Here is a 16744-nt window from a genome sequence, read left to right as displayed (position 1 = left end):
TGTGCTTTCAGTGTTAAAAGTCGATAAAGATCTTTATCGATGATTTATTAAGGATTGAAATTAGACATCATAATTTCATATGCATATGTCGGAAATTTAAAATATAACAAACTACATAAAACGAATAATGGACACATTCTAGATTTAAGTTTATTTTACCTAATTTTACCCTAAAACATACTAGAAAATTACACAGGCCAACAAAACCTCTTTTATATATTATCCATTTTTCGAGATACCTTAACCAAAAGTTTGAAAAGACTATAAATACAACAAGTAAGAATGTATAGTCGGGCATAGCCGAACATTTAATACCCTACACCAGAGAGTATGTTAAGAATGTGGAGTATTTTTTAATAATAAATCATTTTCCAAAAGAGGGGTTATACCGGGGCAAGTGTAATTATGGACCTATCCTTATAAATATTGACAAAGGGATTTAAGTCTACATTAATGTTATTATTGCAGAATTTCATCGTGATATTAGTATTTATATGTGACATTTGACCTTCAAGTCATTTTCTGTAGGGTACTTTGTATGAAGCCCGATCACTACGAAAATTGGCAGTGTCATTTAGACAAATATAAAACTAAGTTTTGCAGATTTTTGAAGATATACTAAAACATTTAACATGATAATGAGCTCAAACGCACTATTCGGAGGGTACCGTCGTATGGGGGTAGGCGGAATAACGGACCGATTTTAAGTATTTTCAATAGCTTTCGTCCTTTGGAAGAGTATGTGCCAAATTTTATCTAATTATCATTAAAATTGCGACCGGCAGCGTACACACAAGCTTTACATGGACACACAGACGGACATAGCTAAATCGACTCAGAAAGTGATTCTGAGACGATACTTTAGGGTGTATAGGAGCAATATTTTTGTTACAAACATCAGCACAAACGTATAATACCATCCCCACTATAGTGATGTAGAGTATATAAATATATTATTGTTTGTGAAAAGCATGCTCCTTCTATAATAGAGGTTGTACTTTTATTTCAGAGTCAAATTGGACATTTAGATAACATAACAGTTTTTTAAATAAATTTGTCTTCGCGCTGTTATAACATCTCGAAGGAGGCCAAGAATGGGGTTTTTACATCCTTCGGACACAAAAATCTGATGTGATGGAGAAATTCTGAGGCTATATTAGGATTCAGGTCAATCTTTTTGAAAAGTATACTGGGACTTCTAAGTTAAAAATTTATTGATTTATTTATTTTGAATAAAATTCTTATGTGAAATTGAAGTGTGGTATATTTGGAGAAGTTGGCATTATGAAGTTTTATTATTATTTAAACTTCAATACTATCTCTTTAGGTAAAAGGAACTGCCTAACGGACTATATTATAAATTAGAAATGTATTTCCATCCTTCTTCAGAAATATTAGAAATTACGACAATAAATAATAATAATGAAATCCACCATATCGTCATATGAAATCCAAAAATTTGAACAAATTTTTCAGGAGAAGCAAAAAAACCGTCTAAAATGATAAATAAACCACAAAAATGTTAAAAATTTTTTCAAATTAAGCTTATTTCTTATTGACAAATTATTATTTGAAGAAAAATTGCGGTTTTTGTTTAACTTACGGAGATATGAAACTTACGCCCTTGAGAAATAGTTTTTTTCTGAAACCCAAAAGGGCGTAAGTAACATTAAAAAACAGAAAGTTTTAACATTTTTAACTAAATTCAAATCGGTTTTTGTTGGTCAAATAGGCCGAAACATGGAAGGCATATGGCTTGTTTTCATAAAGATTTTCGGAAATTGGATTTTTTCTTTGAAAAAATTCTAAAACTGTTAAAAAATCTCTAAATTACAAGGATTCGCTAAAAGTGTCATTTTTGATTTATTTGATGCCAACTTATAACATTTCACAGTTTCAAAGTTAAAAATTCAAAAGAACTATAAAATTTTCATGAATTTAAGGTAATTTTAGAACATAACCTTTTAGAATTTCTTTGCTAGGGACGTTGATTTTAATTGTAGGAGTGTAAATTTTAGCAGGAACATGTATTTTGATACGGTGCATCATAATCAATCAAAAATTCGATTTTGATTTTTTTGTAACTTAGAGCTTTTTGGATTTCATATGACGATATGTATGTATGTATTTAGAATTTTATTTTTTTTTATATGTGAACACATTTTTTCTTAATTTTTAAGCATCATTATTAAATGCTTGATGAATATTCCTTTACTATTTTGCAATCTTTATTTGGCCATGCATTAAAATTAAAATAATTATGAAGGATACCCTATATGTATGATGGACAGCTACACCAATCACTGCCTATATCATTAGCTATTTATAAATTGGAAAAATGCATTTATTCCTTATTTAGTGCATTTTAAATGATCAATTTTGACCAACGACTAGAAATGATGGCTCTTAAATATATCGCTTTTTAAGGGAGTAGACGGACAGACAGAAATATTTAGCAGATGATGGGAGTGAGAGAGTGAAACGGTGTAAATTTTTATTCGTTAATTAACATTAAAAAATAGTTTAAACTTTCAATTAAATAGCTCCTCATCCCTGGCATAACATTAACTAATGTGATGTTGTTACTGTTGTTGCTGTTGTTTAATGGTGCATAATTGCTTGTAGGTATTAAAATTGAAGAAAATCAATTAAGTTTCCAGGACTCGAAACGATTCCAGTCTCAACTTCATTATTTATGCAAAAATTCATTTGTTTATTTATACAATAAATTCGATTCAGTTTGTTGCATGTATGGGAAGAGTGTCTGTAAGTTTATTTGTATGTGTTGATTGGTCGTGTGCCTTTCGGATAGTTTTCATGGAATTCATTTTAGAGACGTTTTTGGAATGATGCTGTTCACGCATTCAATAATGTGTTGAATAGCAAATGGGATTGCATGGCAATTTTTATTTCAACATTCTCGTACTTAATAAAATCTGAAATGAAAATCCAGTCAACAATTTCTACTCGAAGTAAATACATAGTGTGGTTTTTGTTGTTGTTGTTATTGCTTCCAAATGTGACTGAGAACAGAAGATTCGTTTTGCTCATTTATTTAATTATTTATGTATGTATTTCTGAAACTGTCTGTCCAACCATCCGTCTATGTATCTGTACCTACTCCTCTGTCCATCATCATGTGTATATATGGTTAGCTGGACAGTACATTGTATGATGAAGGAGTTGCACTAATGTATGCGTGGTGTTTGAATAAAGCGTGACTTAAAGTTGTGAATTGATATTGTTTGTTGTACACCTTAAAACAAATTGTTTGATACCTCAACCTGACAACTACAGCAGCAACAGTAACATCGCGATCGCGTTCACAAATAGCAATAAGCCTAAGGAAATTCAAAAAAAAAATCCCTTTACCACTCTCTACACACTAAGAAACGAGCAATGAAATTCTATGGTTAATTGTTAGTTGATGATTAAGTTGTAACTCACAGTTTCCAGTGTCGACTTCCATCGACTTTTTGTCCTTGTTGATGATGAGAGTGAGATGCTGCAGCAGCGACCCATTCGTTGCTCACATTAATGTGCCATATTAGTAATTTGGTTTGTAATGCAATGTAGACTCAATTAAATTTTCTGAAATAAATTTTATACTCCTTTGACCATGGTGAGATGAGAGTGTTTATTTTTTGTTTCTTTTAAAAAATATATACAAACCATAAATATATAAAAATTCTTTGGAATCATTATTATCATTGTTATTGTCAACCTCATAATGATGATCATAAATTGTGAGTTATACAATATTGAATATAATGTTTAAACCAACTTCCACACATACAATCCTACATATATATGTATGTACATATAAGTATATTAATAAATATTAGTATTTTTATATGAGTACATATTAGGGTGATTGACTCGATTTTTCAACCGGTTTTAAAACCGGTTTTTTCTGCTTTACCAGTGTCGGTTTTTTCTTAATGTTGATTTTTCGAATATCGAATAACCCGGTTTTTTCACTTTTTAAAAACCGGTTTCGAATACTTTTATTTGCTTTGTATTCAAAGATTATTTAAATGAAATTTTTAAGTAAATAATAATACAGCCCGTCTAAATTTTAAAAATATTCGAGTCGAGGAACTAGCGTATATTTTTCTACAGCTCCTTTGGTTTGATTTTCCTAATTAATTAAAAAAATTTATTTGTAAAATTGATAACTGTTTGATAAAATTTTATCAATCTTAAGATTATATTCCAATTACAATAATTAATTTACGGCTGAAATTTTATGGAAGTGTTGGAATGCCTATGCAAATTTCCTAAACAGGTTTTTTAAAATAAGCTAGGATTACATAGTACCTTATGTTTAACAGAAGTGTCCCACTTTTTTCCTAATTTTTTTATATTAAAGAAATAATGTAAATCAGACGACTAGATCTAAAGTTATAATCTTTTAAACTGTTAAAAATCATTTCGGGCCATGTTTTATTAATCAAATTTAAACATAAACATTAAGTTTTTTAAATTAAAATATATTTTTTTTATTTATAATGAAAAACCGGTTAACCGGTTTTTTCTGTATTTGAAAAATATCCACCGGTTTTTTTTAAATGTCAACTATTCGAACTATTCGAAAACCGGTTTTTGGAAAATGTCGAATAATCGATCACCCTAGTACATATACATATGTATGTATGTATGGATGTATATTTGCAAGTCTGACGAGTAGAAGTAGTCACAGTTCGTTAGTATTCATCAATGTCAATCAGTATTAATGATGTAAACAATTAAATATAATAAATACCTGTTGTATTCTCATCATATTGTTTGTAAAATTATAAATAATTTATAACATTCTTTGGCGTTTTTCATCTCATCTCATTTCAGTTGAAATTTCTGCATTTTTTATTGCATTGGCAAATTTTGGCCCATACAGATTATGGGCATATCAGAGGAAGTCAAACTGGAGGAATTACCACAAGAAGCCAAACTAGCTCATCAGGATGCCATTCCTGACCGTTCGATTTCGTGTATTGTGACAACTGGTGCTAGTGGTGGCACCAATAGCCCCATTTCCGATACAAACAGTGATGGCGAATTGGATGATTATGCGCCGAAAAGAAAGCAGCGCCGTTATCGCACCACATTCACTAGTTTTCAATTGGAGGAACTGGAGAAGGCATTTTCGCGCACCCATTACCCAGATGTATTTACAAGGTATGCAAATAGATATTTAGTTTAGATCAAAGTCCGTATAAACTCAACAAAAAAAAAGTACTTCCAAAGAAGCTAAAAATAAGTAGAATTTACTTCATGCAAATGTACTTTTCATAGGAGGGATGTCCTTTTTTATGATTTCAAAAAAATTATGATCAAGAAGTATTTAAAGAAATACAACTGACCTCTTCTCCGAAAAACAAGTTCAGTGACTTGTTTTGTGTCTTTTGCAAAGATAAATCTTCTTAACATTCATGTTGTGCAAATCAAAAGTTTGGTTCTTAAGTCTTTCGTTTTATGTTTTATTATAAAATTACCAACTAATTTACTTTAAAGAATTTAATTCAATTAAATTAAAATTGTTAATACCAAAAATAGCATGACATTCAATTAGACGGATAATCCAATTTATGTATTTTTTTATTAGCTGAATATTAATTTTAAACCCAAACATAAATGCAAACAACCATAATAATTAAGGCTTATTCCACGTCATATCAAGGCTAAAACAAACTGAATACCAGACCTATACAGCTCGTAGATACATTTGAACTTCAATTACTTTTTTTCTTTTAAATTAAAATCGTCGCATTATTATTATGATTACCGGCTAAAAACAACGAAAACAAAAAACAGCAATAAAGATAACAAAAGCAAAGAATTGCATTGAAATGAAATGGAATCTTGGCCAGCCCAAGCAAAATCTGTTAAATTTTATGCTCAACTTCGTTTTACAAAACAAGTGATCTTTGTTGATACTCGAACAACATCTACAGCAACATGCTTAGCAATAACAACAATAATATTAAAGCTGCGAGTACGTTTCATTATTTTTCAATTTATTTACGTGTATGAATGTTTATAAATTGTTGTTTGTCTGTCAGTCTGTATGGCTGCGGATATTACAGATCGTGTGTGTGTGTGTTTGTGTGTGTCTTTAATAATTTTAATGTAATTACTATAATTTTTATAATGAATTTCCATGTTTTCTATAATTGAATTTATTTTTAATAAATTTTTACAATGTGATTGGATTTGCCGACGCTGTTGTCGTTGTTGTGGCTGCAGTTTGTGTTGGTTGCAATGTTGTTCTGTTACTGCATCTGTTGCCGCTGCTACCACTTTCAACTTAACTTACTACTGTTGTGCCAACATTTGCTGTTGTCTGTCTAGGAAAAATATGATTATTATTTTGTTTTCGTTTTCAACATTTAATTTTTACTCTGACCCAAAGTGAAGGCGTCTTTTGTGGCCCAAAATGTGTAGAGAGTTTGGGAGTGAATGTGTGTGTGTGTGGTTGGTTGGTGGCCTAATGTTATTAGAGGTGCATAAAAGTACTTGAAATTGGGATATTAGTGGTTTTAATATGGTTACTTACCGACCGACTAGCTGGCTTGCTGCCAGCCTAACTGAGAGGGAGCTGGGCAATTGTGTTTTTTGTATTATTTGGAAGTGACTTTAAAAGGTGTAATTTAATGTGTTGGCTTTGTAAATGAAAATTCAATTTAATTGATTGTAAGCTAAAGAAAATGAATTTGCCAAGAATATTTTGTGGTTGTAATTTTTTATTTAAACAATTTGCGGTTTATATGATCATGATTTTATAAGAATTTAATTTAATTGAATATATAAATATGCAATGTAAGTAAAAATATTAGAATTCATATGCAATCTGCATATGGAAGTTTGTGAAACTAGTCACGTTTTTAATTTAATTAAATGACATGGGGGAGTTAACGAGTTGGAGTTCACAAAACCAACTGGATATCGATATTCAAAAAAAAAATATTTAATATATTTCAAGTGCAACTTTCATTTATGGCTCAGAAATATAAACATACATATTTGTAGAATTAATATTCATATTAATGAAATTCAACTGTGAAATTAGTTGAAATGCTTAAGGCATTAGAGAAAATACATTAATCTCTCTCTCTGAACTTAAACTATAATTAATTCTTTCATATTTGATAGAGACTGACACATTATGTGATCGTGGGTAATAATTATGTTGTTAGTTTTGAACAGTTTGTTAATCAATTATTTAAAATTTAAAATATTTTAAAGAACTTTTTTTAGAAAATATATTTTAAAATATGCTATATGGTAGGTAATATAATTTAACATTAATTTCAAAGAATTGTGAAGCTTCTACTAATCAACATTATTATTAATGCTCGGGATTAAGAGGTAATTTTTTTGGCAAAGAAGTTATGCTGTATCAAGTTGAAACATTCATAGTAATTTGTCACTATGAGGACAATTTTCTGAATAACATATATTTCAATTATTCTCTAATTATTTTGTTATTATTTCAAAGTATGTTTAGGAAATAATGCTACATTTACACCTATCAAATATTTGGCGAAAATGACGTAATCACTAAAATATCGACATTTGGATTTCCTTTAAATATATTTTTTTGCACCAACATAAGCTATGTTATTATTCATAATCCACGCCCTCGTATATTAATCCCCAATTATGAACTGAATTGCAGAATTTCCAACACAAAAGTATCAAGTACGAATTACCTCATTTGAATTATCATATTCAGCTCTTGTTTATGCTTTTTGGAAGAAAACAAAAAATTAAACAGAGTAATTCAATAAATCGGCAATCAATGGATTAGACTCACATTTCTATTCTAAACAAGGTGATTAGCATGTCTAGCAATCGCCACACCTCTGGTCAGTCCAGAAACGATTCTGCATCAAATGCATTTCTGCTAAGTCTTCTCTACGACTTAAGCAGTCGAACGGTCTGTAGTATTATAGTTTTGGTCGCGGCATCTTCCTACAAAAGATAGGCAGTCTAATCTAATCACGGGAGTCCCATGATGGGACAGTAAACGGACTACATAGTTCCAACACTGAATTTTATTAGGTAGTTTAGGACCAGAATACCGACAAGAAATGGCCCGCGAACATTGTCCTAATGGACAGCGTGATCTTAATCTACACTGATGGTTCAAAAGCAGAAAGATTCACGAGCTCGGGAATTTTCTCCGATAAACTGGACCTTCTGTTGTCTCTTCGACTACCCGATATCTGCATGGTCTTTCAGGCAGATTAATGTATATGACATCGATACAGCCGCGAGAACTGAACTGAATCTCGAAAATTCGACTATACATATCTACTTGGAAGGCCTTGCATTAATCGAAATGTCTTCTCAATTGTATTACATCACTAGCACAACTGACACAACATCAAGTTGAGTTGAGATGGGTACCAAGTCATTCGGGGAAATAAAATATCTGCTGAATGCGAAACCAAAGGATCGTCACTAGACTTAACTCTTGCGCAAAGGGATTTTAATACTCCCCTGGTGAACTTATCGAAATTGATAGATATATTGGCTTTGAGTGAGATGGTACTCAGGTAGTCAAATATCACCACTTGTATAATATCCACACTGCACTGGCCACTCTGACAAAGGATATAATATAATTATTGGGCTCTGTATGATTAGACTACAGACATTCTAGCTGCTGTAGAAGTTGTTTGGATGAGGAAGGGGAGGAATCGGTACAACACCTTCTATATGACTGCCCAGCCTTACAAAAGCACAAACTACTATATACTGTCTCAAAGATGCGTCACTAGTAAATATGATCAGATTTATTAGAAGAACCAGCCGGTCTAATGGGGACCCCAGGAACCTCTCTCTTATGTATGAACTCTCAATATAAGGGAATGATAATTCTCAATGGGCCGCAAGGCCTCCGGGTGAAGTCGCAAGCTATTAGCTTGATTTCTAGAACTGCACTTATCAAATGACCTCCAAGATCGTATAAATTAACCTCTCACTTATTTTCTGCGTGTCCACATGATGTCCCACTGTACATCGTCTTTCTCTTCAAGGTAAAACAAACTAATTTTTTATCGAGATCAATAAGTAGCAATCGCATCACTGAATATACGGCGAGGATTGTAAAAGTATTTTAAATTCTATAAACAACACCCTTTACAATCATAGTAATAGAAAATGAAATTAGGCTATTTAATAAAACATCAAATTTAATTATACTCTAATGATCGTCTAATTAAGAGAAAATATTATACGCTTACCCACACCTGACATTGAAAGCAACATAATGCAAGTTTAAACATACACATTTATCTGTATATTTTCTTCGGTCATTATAATGAAAATTTCATTTTGATTTTGAGATTCGAAAATAATTTTAAACACCGCGTCTTATCATCCTATCGTAGCTTGTTATCTGCTCTTGATATGCATTTTTAATTTACAATTCATTCACTCGTTTATCCAAACACAAAATGGTCTGCTTTCCACCCTTTCTTTACATTTCTCTTGTCCCAGTATCATCATGTTGAGATCAGTAGTGAGTGGCATTGCCAAGCCACATCTTGCATTGACTGTGAGAGGTGAAAGAGAGAAGACTGCTGTTGGTGCTGGTGCTGCTTTCAAAGATACAAACGATAATTGTGTTAATTTACATAAAAGCACATAAATTGGCTTCCTGCTGGTGCGTTGAATTTGTTTAATTAATTAAAGAAAAATACTTTGTTTTAGTTATTTTTACGATGTTGTTGGTGTTTTAAAGACTATTTTAAATGAATTCTTCTTGTTGATCTTGCTGTTGTTGTTGTTGGTGGTGTTTTTAATTTTATTTTGTGTGTAGGTTGGCTGTCTGGCTAGCTTTACTGGCTGGATGGCATGAAATTGAAATATTTTAATATGTTTTTAAATATTTTATGCTCTTTGATTTTTATGTTTTGTTGTTTTTGGTTTTCTGTTTTTGGTCTGTTTTAATTTAGTGTTTTATACGGTTTTAAACTGATTTTATGTTAACAAGTTTTCAAATCGATAACAATAGATTAAAGTTGATAAAAACATCATTAGAAACAGATATTGATTTTATCACATAATAATATTTTCATTTCATCAAGACGATAATAACAAATTAAAAATACATATACACACACGTGCACACTTAGTCTGTCAGTCAGTCATCAATGACAATATTGAAATCTAGCTCTAGTTGTCGTAGAAGATCGTAAAAAAAGTTTATGATTTTTTAAATAAATTTATATTGCAATTTAAACTAATAGAAAATCGTAAATGATTTTCAAAGTTAACAAGTTTTTAACGATCGCCATTATCACCACTAGTTTCTTCACATATACTATAACTTTGTTTTTTTTTTTTGTATTTTGGTTTCATGCCTGTAGAAAATCAAAAGACTTAAGACACAAACATACTTTCCCTTTTTATTTTGCGCCATTCGTCGTCATTTGAAACAAGTTTGTTGTTGTTTTTGTCTTTGTTGTTGTCGTTGCAATACGTACAATATTAACAAGAGCAACAACAGCACTCAACTAATTCCCACATAAAATAAAGAAATTTGCAATTTTCTAACAATTTGTTTGGCCGTTGTTAATTTGTACCAATTAACGTTACGTGGATAAAACAAATAAAACCTTTAAACTTTTAAAGTCTTAATTACGTGCCAAATAAATTTTCTGTCTGCCGCTCTATATGTGGAGTATTTTGTGGACTAAAGGCATTAGTAGCTGGAGTTAAATTGATTAGTTTTCATTAAATACTATAATAGAGTGAGTGTAATACATAAATACATTTGTTGCACAACAAAAATATTGGTCCTTGAAGAACACTAGTCGTCGCAAGACCACTTTAAACTAGCAAAGTTCTCAACAGGCTTTAGTTGTACTATTTCCACAGTCTTTCCCACTAACAATATCAGCCTTTATTGACTTTTATATCTTAATAACAATAAATAATTTCCTTGTCTTTATATAAAAGAATTTCCTAAGAAAAGATAAAATAATTATTTTCGAAAAAAAAACTCGAATCAAGAAGTGAAAAGATTTATTGATTTAATTAATGTTCAATTAATAAAACATACAATTGTTCAATTATTTTTTTCATTACGTACAAATCTCCATGAATTGAACAATAAATAAAACACGTTTAATGCAAACAAACTAAATAATTTATTTCTGAAGAAAACAAAAAAAAAAAAAAAAACAAATTAAACAGCGAAAAAAACAATAAAATAATAAATAACTGTATTTTAGCCGGCTGCCACAAATTAAATTAAAACCAGATTCCACTCTCATTTTTATTTCAAACGCTCTTCACTTAAATTTTTGTTTTTGTAACGACTTTTAAAGTGGTGTATTGGAAGATGTGAATGTTGGTTGGGTTATTGTGGTTGTTTAGAAAGACAGACTTACGAACAGTGTTATAGCTAGAGGGGAAGTTGCATTAATAAATGATGGTGTTCAAAAAACCATTAGATTTAATTAACTTTGATTGCAATTACAAATACAATACAAATGAACAAACAAAATAAATAAAGTTAATAATAAATTAATTAATTATAGCGGTGTATGTTAATTATAGTATTTTGTTCTTTTTTTCTTCTCAATTACAGAGAGGAACTGGCCATGAAAATTGGATTAACTGAAGCACGAATACAGGTAAGTCTCTGTTAATATTAGTCTATTTTTAATTTTAATTCTAAAATGAAACGTTTGAAAGGATTTTGTCTATAACATTGCTTAATGTTAATGCAAGATTATTTATGAATATAATTTGGCATCTCGTAAACTATTAGAGATAATAAGATGATATTTTATACAATGGCGGTAATTACCGATTTTAACTTATCGCAAAACTGATTATTATATTTATTTATAAAAGCGCTAACTGTGTGCGTATTAAAGTTTAAGTTTTATTCGGACTAAGAGGGAATATATCCCACTGTGGTCCAAAATCTCAATCTAGTTGGAAAAAAGTTTTTTTTTTTTTATATTTCCAAAGCAATTTTTTTCATGATAGTATATTGACAAGTGTCCATAGCACACAGTTACACAAAAATTGTTAATTATTTTGGCATAATGCCCAGAGTTCTTAAATATTGTAAGAAAAACTCTGACATTCGTATGGAAAAGTGGGCGGACCAACAATTGTTGTCGTGATACCTCCCATATCAAGTAAAAATGAAATTTCGTGTATTTGGAAAATTATAATCCTTCAATCTACGAATAACAATACTATCAACACAAATATTTCGAAAAATACGGGACGACCAAGATTAATGGGTGTGCCACATAAAGAAAAAATATAATTTTGTATAAATGAAAAACTTTAAGAAATATTATCTTAAAATGAGTAACACTACTATACATTTAACTACATATTTAGAACGTAAATGGGCAGTAGTGGGCGTGTCCTCCTATAATATTAAAATACTACAGATTATCGAAGCACTCATGCAAACTTCCTCTTAAATTACATTTATATACATTTTTGAATTAGATTTCTTTCCGGATCAACTACAATTAATTCTTTGCATAAAAAACATTTCCATATTTGCGAGAAGAATATCTTAACAAATTAATATACTCGGGGATATGGTTGAATGGGGACTATGTCAAATAATTAGTCAATTTCAACCATTTTTAGTAGGCGTTGCGTCAAGAGAAGAGTATGTTCCAAATTTCTTAAAATTATGTTGTAAAGTGCGCACAAGGCTTACATGGATACAAAGACGGACGGACATCTATCGACTCAGAAAACGATTCTGGTATACATACTTTAAGGTGATTTTAGGATCAATATTTTTAGGCATTTCAACATCAGCACAAACGTCCCCACTATGGTGGTGTAGGGTATAGAAAACTAAACCACAGTATTTTTTTTAATATTCCGTAATTATATTGCAGATTGGTTAATTGTAATCAAAATTTTTCGAAGTTTTAAATTATTATTATATTTCAAGTCTTAGACTTTTTGCTAGCAAAATAAAACAGTATCGGATAAACATTTCAGTGCTGTTCAAATAAATTTCTACATAATTTTATGCAGTTCATTTGCGAGGGTGGTAAAGAACAAAAATTGCTCAAAATTCTGGGGTATTTATTTTATATATCGTCACCTAAAACGCAAACGGCCCTATCTAACATTTTTAAAATTTTACAGGAGAAGCAAAAAACTATTTAAATTGAAAAGTTTGTTTCTATCAACGCGTATTAGACTTTTTACCTTCAATATTCAAATGTTTTTGTAGACAGGGCCTTTTGTTTTTTGTCAATAAAATCGATAATGTTGGTCGTAGGAGTCCAATTATTAGAATCAGCAATAAAATCGATTTTGAATTTTTGATTAGTTAGGGCCGTTTGCGTTTCAGGTGATGATATGTATATTGACCTTTAATATGTATAATTTTGTATTGATTGAAATCGTTAAAAAAAAAACATAACACTAAATTTAACACTTACATCTGTCGTTTTCAACATTAAAAAATCAACAAAAGCAATCATTTATTTGAAATAATTAACTTAATCAATGCATTTATTAACATTTGATACGGTTTTAAATCAAATTCAACATTAATTAGTTAAAACCTGAAGTACATATAAAGTATAAAAAATTCCAACAATAACAATTTACAATATTTAACAAACGAATGAACACAAGAACTAAAATAAAGAAAATATAAAATATAATTGATTAGGGTTTCCTATAACACAGTTTGTCATGATTGAACAAGAAATTGGAAAATTTTCCCCACAAGTTAAAACTAGTTCTTAACCCTCTTAAAGGAATACGACCATTTAATTTCTTCTTATCTTTAAGATAAATACATTTGAGCATTAACATAAAAAGTTTATTTTCTAAAAGATTTGCTGATATGTATATTCGTTTTTGTAAAGTTAATTGTAACATTATTAGATAACAAAAAATTTCATTCATGAACAAATTTCAAAATTGCAAACCCTTTTTTTGCAACAACATGAAATGAAAAACGAAAAAATTTATAAAGGCAACCAAACAAACAACGCCAGACCGCAATACATGAATAAAGTTAATTAAATTCATGGAAAATAATTAAATTACAATTTAATAACAAATTAAATTAGTTTTTTGTTTAGTTTTAATGAACAAAAATGTTTGTGGTTGTTTTTCCATAATCAATTTTTAATTCGTAATTAACAGTAACAGATAGAAAAACTATTTTTTCATAATATTTATAAATGAATTTTAATTTCTTCAAGGTGTGGTTTCAAAATCGTCGTGCCAAATGGCGTAAACAGGAAAAAGTAGGACCCCAGTCGCATCCCTATAACCCATATTTACCTAGTGGACCAGGTTCTATGCAAACGGTTGTTGGTTCAACATTGCCCCCAAATCCTTTTACACATTTGGGTTTCGCAAATCTACGCAAACCCTTCGATGGTCCAAACATAGCAGCATTTCGTTATCCCCACTTGGCGGGAGCACCCATGTTGCCGACGGGTTATTTTAATCAATTTCAAAGGTAAGATTTAACACTAACGAAATACAATTGGAATATTGTTACTAACATAAAAAGATAAATTTTACTCCTTATAGAGCACCACCACATATGCTGCCACCGGGAATGGCTTCCATGTATTCACCTTCGACTTCATTCCAATCGCTATTGGCCAATATGACCGCAGTACCAAGACCACCACCGATGCAAGTTAAACCTCCCATGCATATTGGATCACCCGATTTGCACTCGCCGAATCATTTGATAGCATCACCACCCACTTCCCCTTCTTCGGTAACCTCACAAACAGGACCAACAGTACCACCGCAATCACAACATTCTCCTGGTCTGGGCATGTCACCAATGTCAGCTCATCAATCAATACCACCAGCCGTGGCAGCACCACCACCACCTAACGTACCACAATCTTCGATGAGCCATCATTCTCCCCAACATCAGACAGGCGCTCAAAACACAAATGCCATACGTTCCTCAACGCCACCTGAAGATCGTCGCTCCTCCTCGATTGCTGCATTGCGGCTAAAGGCTCGTGAACATGAACTTAAACTGGAAATGCTGCGTCAAAATGGCCACAGTGATGTTCTCAGCTAATAAAAATCTTCATATAAAATTCAGCCTAAATTTTTTTTGGCAATTGCTGTGTAACTAAAATAATTAATTTATTTAAAATAAATTAATTGTTTAATGACTTCCCACTTTTATGTACTTAATTATTCATTAATCAATATATAATTCCTTCTTTATAATCGATGTCAATAAGTTATTGCTAAAAGTAAAAGAAAAATCTAACAATAGTTATTCAACAATATTTTCTATATTTTAATAATGGGAGTAAACTAATGAATTAAATTAATTTTAAATGTTAATTATATTGTAATTATTGTAATTAAATAAAGTATACGATTTTCAATCATCTCTAGATCTGATAACTAGGGAAAAATTTAAATAATAATTATCTATTTATACAAACGTACTGACATGTGTGAGTGTGCGAGTAGATGAAATAATTTATGCATATTTATTAGTTAGTCTTATTACTTAGATAGTGTGTAATTAATTTAAAATTTATTATTGTGGAAATAGTTCATTAAAACTATTAAATTAAACTATACACATACTTACATATATGTATGTATGTATGTATGTATGTATGTATGTATGTATGTATGTGTACACTACAAATATGTAATCAATATTACTTAATAGTCATAGACATTATATACAAACAAACAAAATATAATTTAACTAATTTCCCTTTAATGCATTAGTATATTTTATTTTTCTCATTTCAATTTAATTAATTTTTAATTATTTGTCATTTTTTCATGGAAAATTATAGAATGCAATATCAAAGACTTTATTTATACAATAAATAAATAAAATGTTTTGTGATATTCACAAAAGAAAATTTAAAATAATTTGATTTTTATTAACAATTTTTGCTAAATAAGTAAGTAAGCAAGGATTTCTCATCAATATGCCCCAATTTCTTTTTGAGTTTTAGAAAATGTGATAAAATTTAAATTTTGTTTGCATTTAAAACTATGCTTGTGTCTTAAGTCTTTTGTTTTGTATGTAACCTTTTCATAAACTTTGCTACATTTTCTTTATTTCTCTTCTTCTACTTGCTACATGAATAATTGAACGAGTGTATGTATGTATGTGTAATTGTACATGTATCTTTCAGCTGGCTTTTATTTCTTAATTTCATTTCCACGTTTCAGTCAATTAGCCACATTAGAGCCGGCGTTTATGCGCTTAAGATAAATTTTACTCTACTACTCCATCTACATAACATAACATACAACATATAAATGAATATCTACCATAAAAACAAAAACAAAAACTAAAACACTGAAACATACTAAAATGTAAGTGTACATATAAATGATGATATTCCAGTCTACATATTTTCTTTATTTTCTTGTTCATTTTATTTCTCTTCTTCATGATTACAAAGGCGCCAACAAAATTCTTAAATTTAAAAACAAATCTGTAAAAAACGTCGAAACAAACCTTAAACCATTTAGGGCCATTTAACATGTTTAGTCTTCAATAAAAATAAAAGTTACACTATAGCAGTGATGCCAAGTGTAGGGATTTTTCCCTTTTTGTAGGGATTTTTTTCAAAAATTTCACGTGTAGGGAAAAAGGGAAAGATTTCTTACTATTGTCAAATTGTAGGGATTTTTCAATTTCATAGTTTTTAACAACTAAAAATATACCCTTTCATGTATTAAACTTTAAAATTAA

General features: G+C 30.1%; 1 protein-coding gene across 1 annotated transcript in view; it reads left to right on the top strand.

Annotated features, from left to right (window-relative positions):
• Window positions 1–15906, top strand: part of LOC119603471 (homeobox protein aristaless) — a 49114-nt gene extending 33208 nt beyond the window's left edge. The window contains exons 2-5 of the mRNA XM_037955510.1: window positions 4849–5178; window positions 11606–11651; window positions 14232–14494; window positions 14569–15906. Of these exons, the coding sequence (XP_037811438.1) occupies window positions 4901–5178; window positions 11606–11651; window positions 14232–14494; window positions 14569–15082 (1101 nt within the window). The 5' untranslated portion in view covers window positions 4849–4900 and the 3' untranslated portion in view covers window positions 15083–15906. The remainder of the gene's footprint in view (window positions 1–4848; window positions 5179–11605; window positions 11652–14231; window positions 14495–14568) is intronic.
• The last annotated feature ends 838 nt before the right edge of the window (window positions 15907–16744 follow it).

Source organism: Lucilia sericata, unplaced genomic scaffold (genome assembly GCF_015586225.1).
Source record: "Lucilia sericata isolate MDLA Ls3-8-SP2 unplaced genomic scaffold, ASM1558622v1 Contig000009F_arrow, whole genome shotgun sequence".
NCBI lineage: Eukaryota > Metazoa > Arthropoda > Insecta > Diptera > Calliphoridae > Lucilia > Lucilia sericata.
The sequence above is the reverse complement of the archived record's forward strand: the minus strand, read 5'-3'. Positions and strand labels throughout refer to the sequence as shown.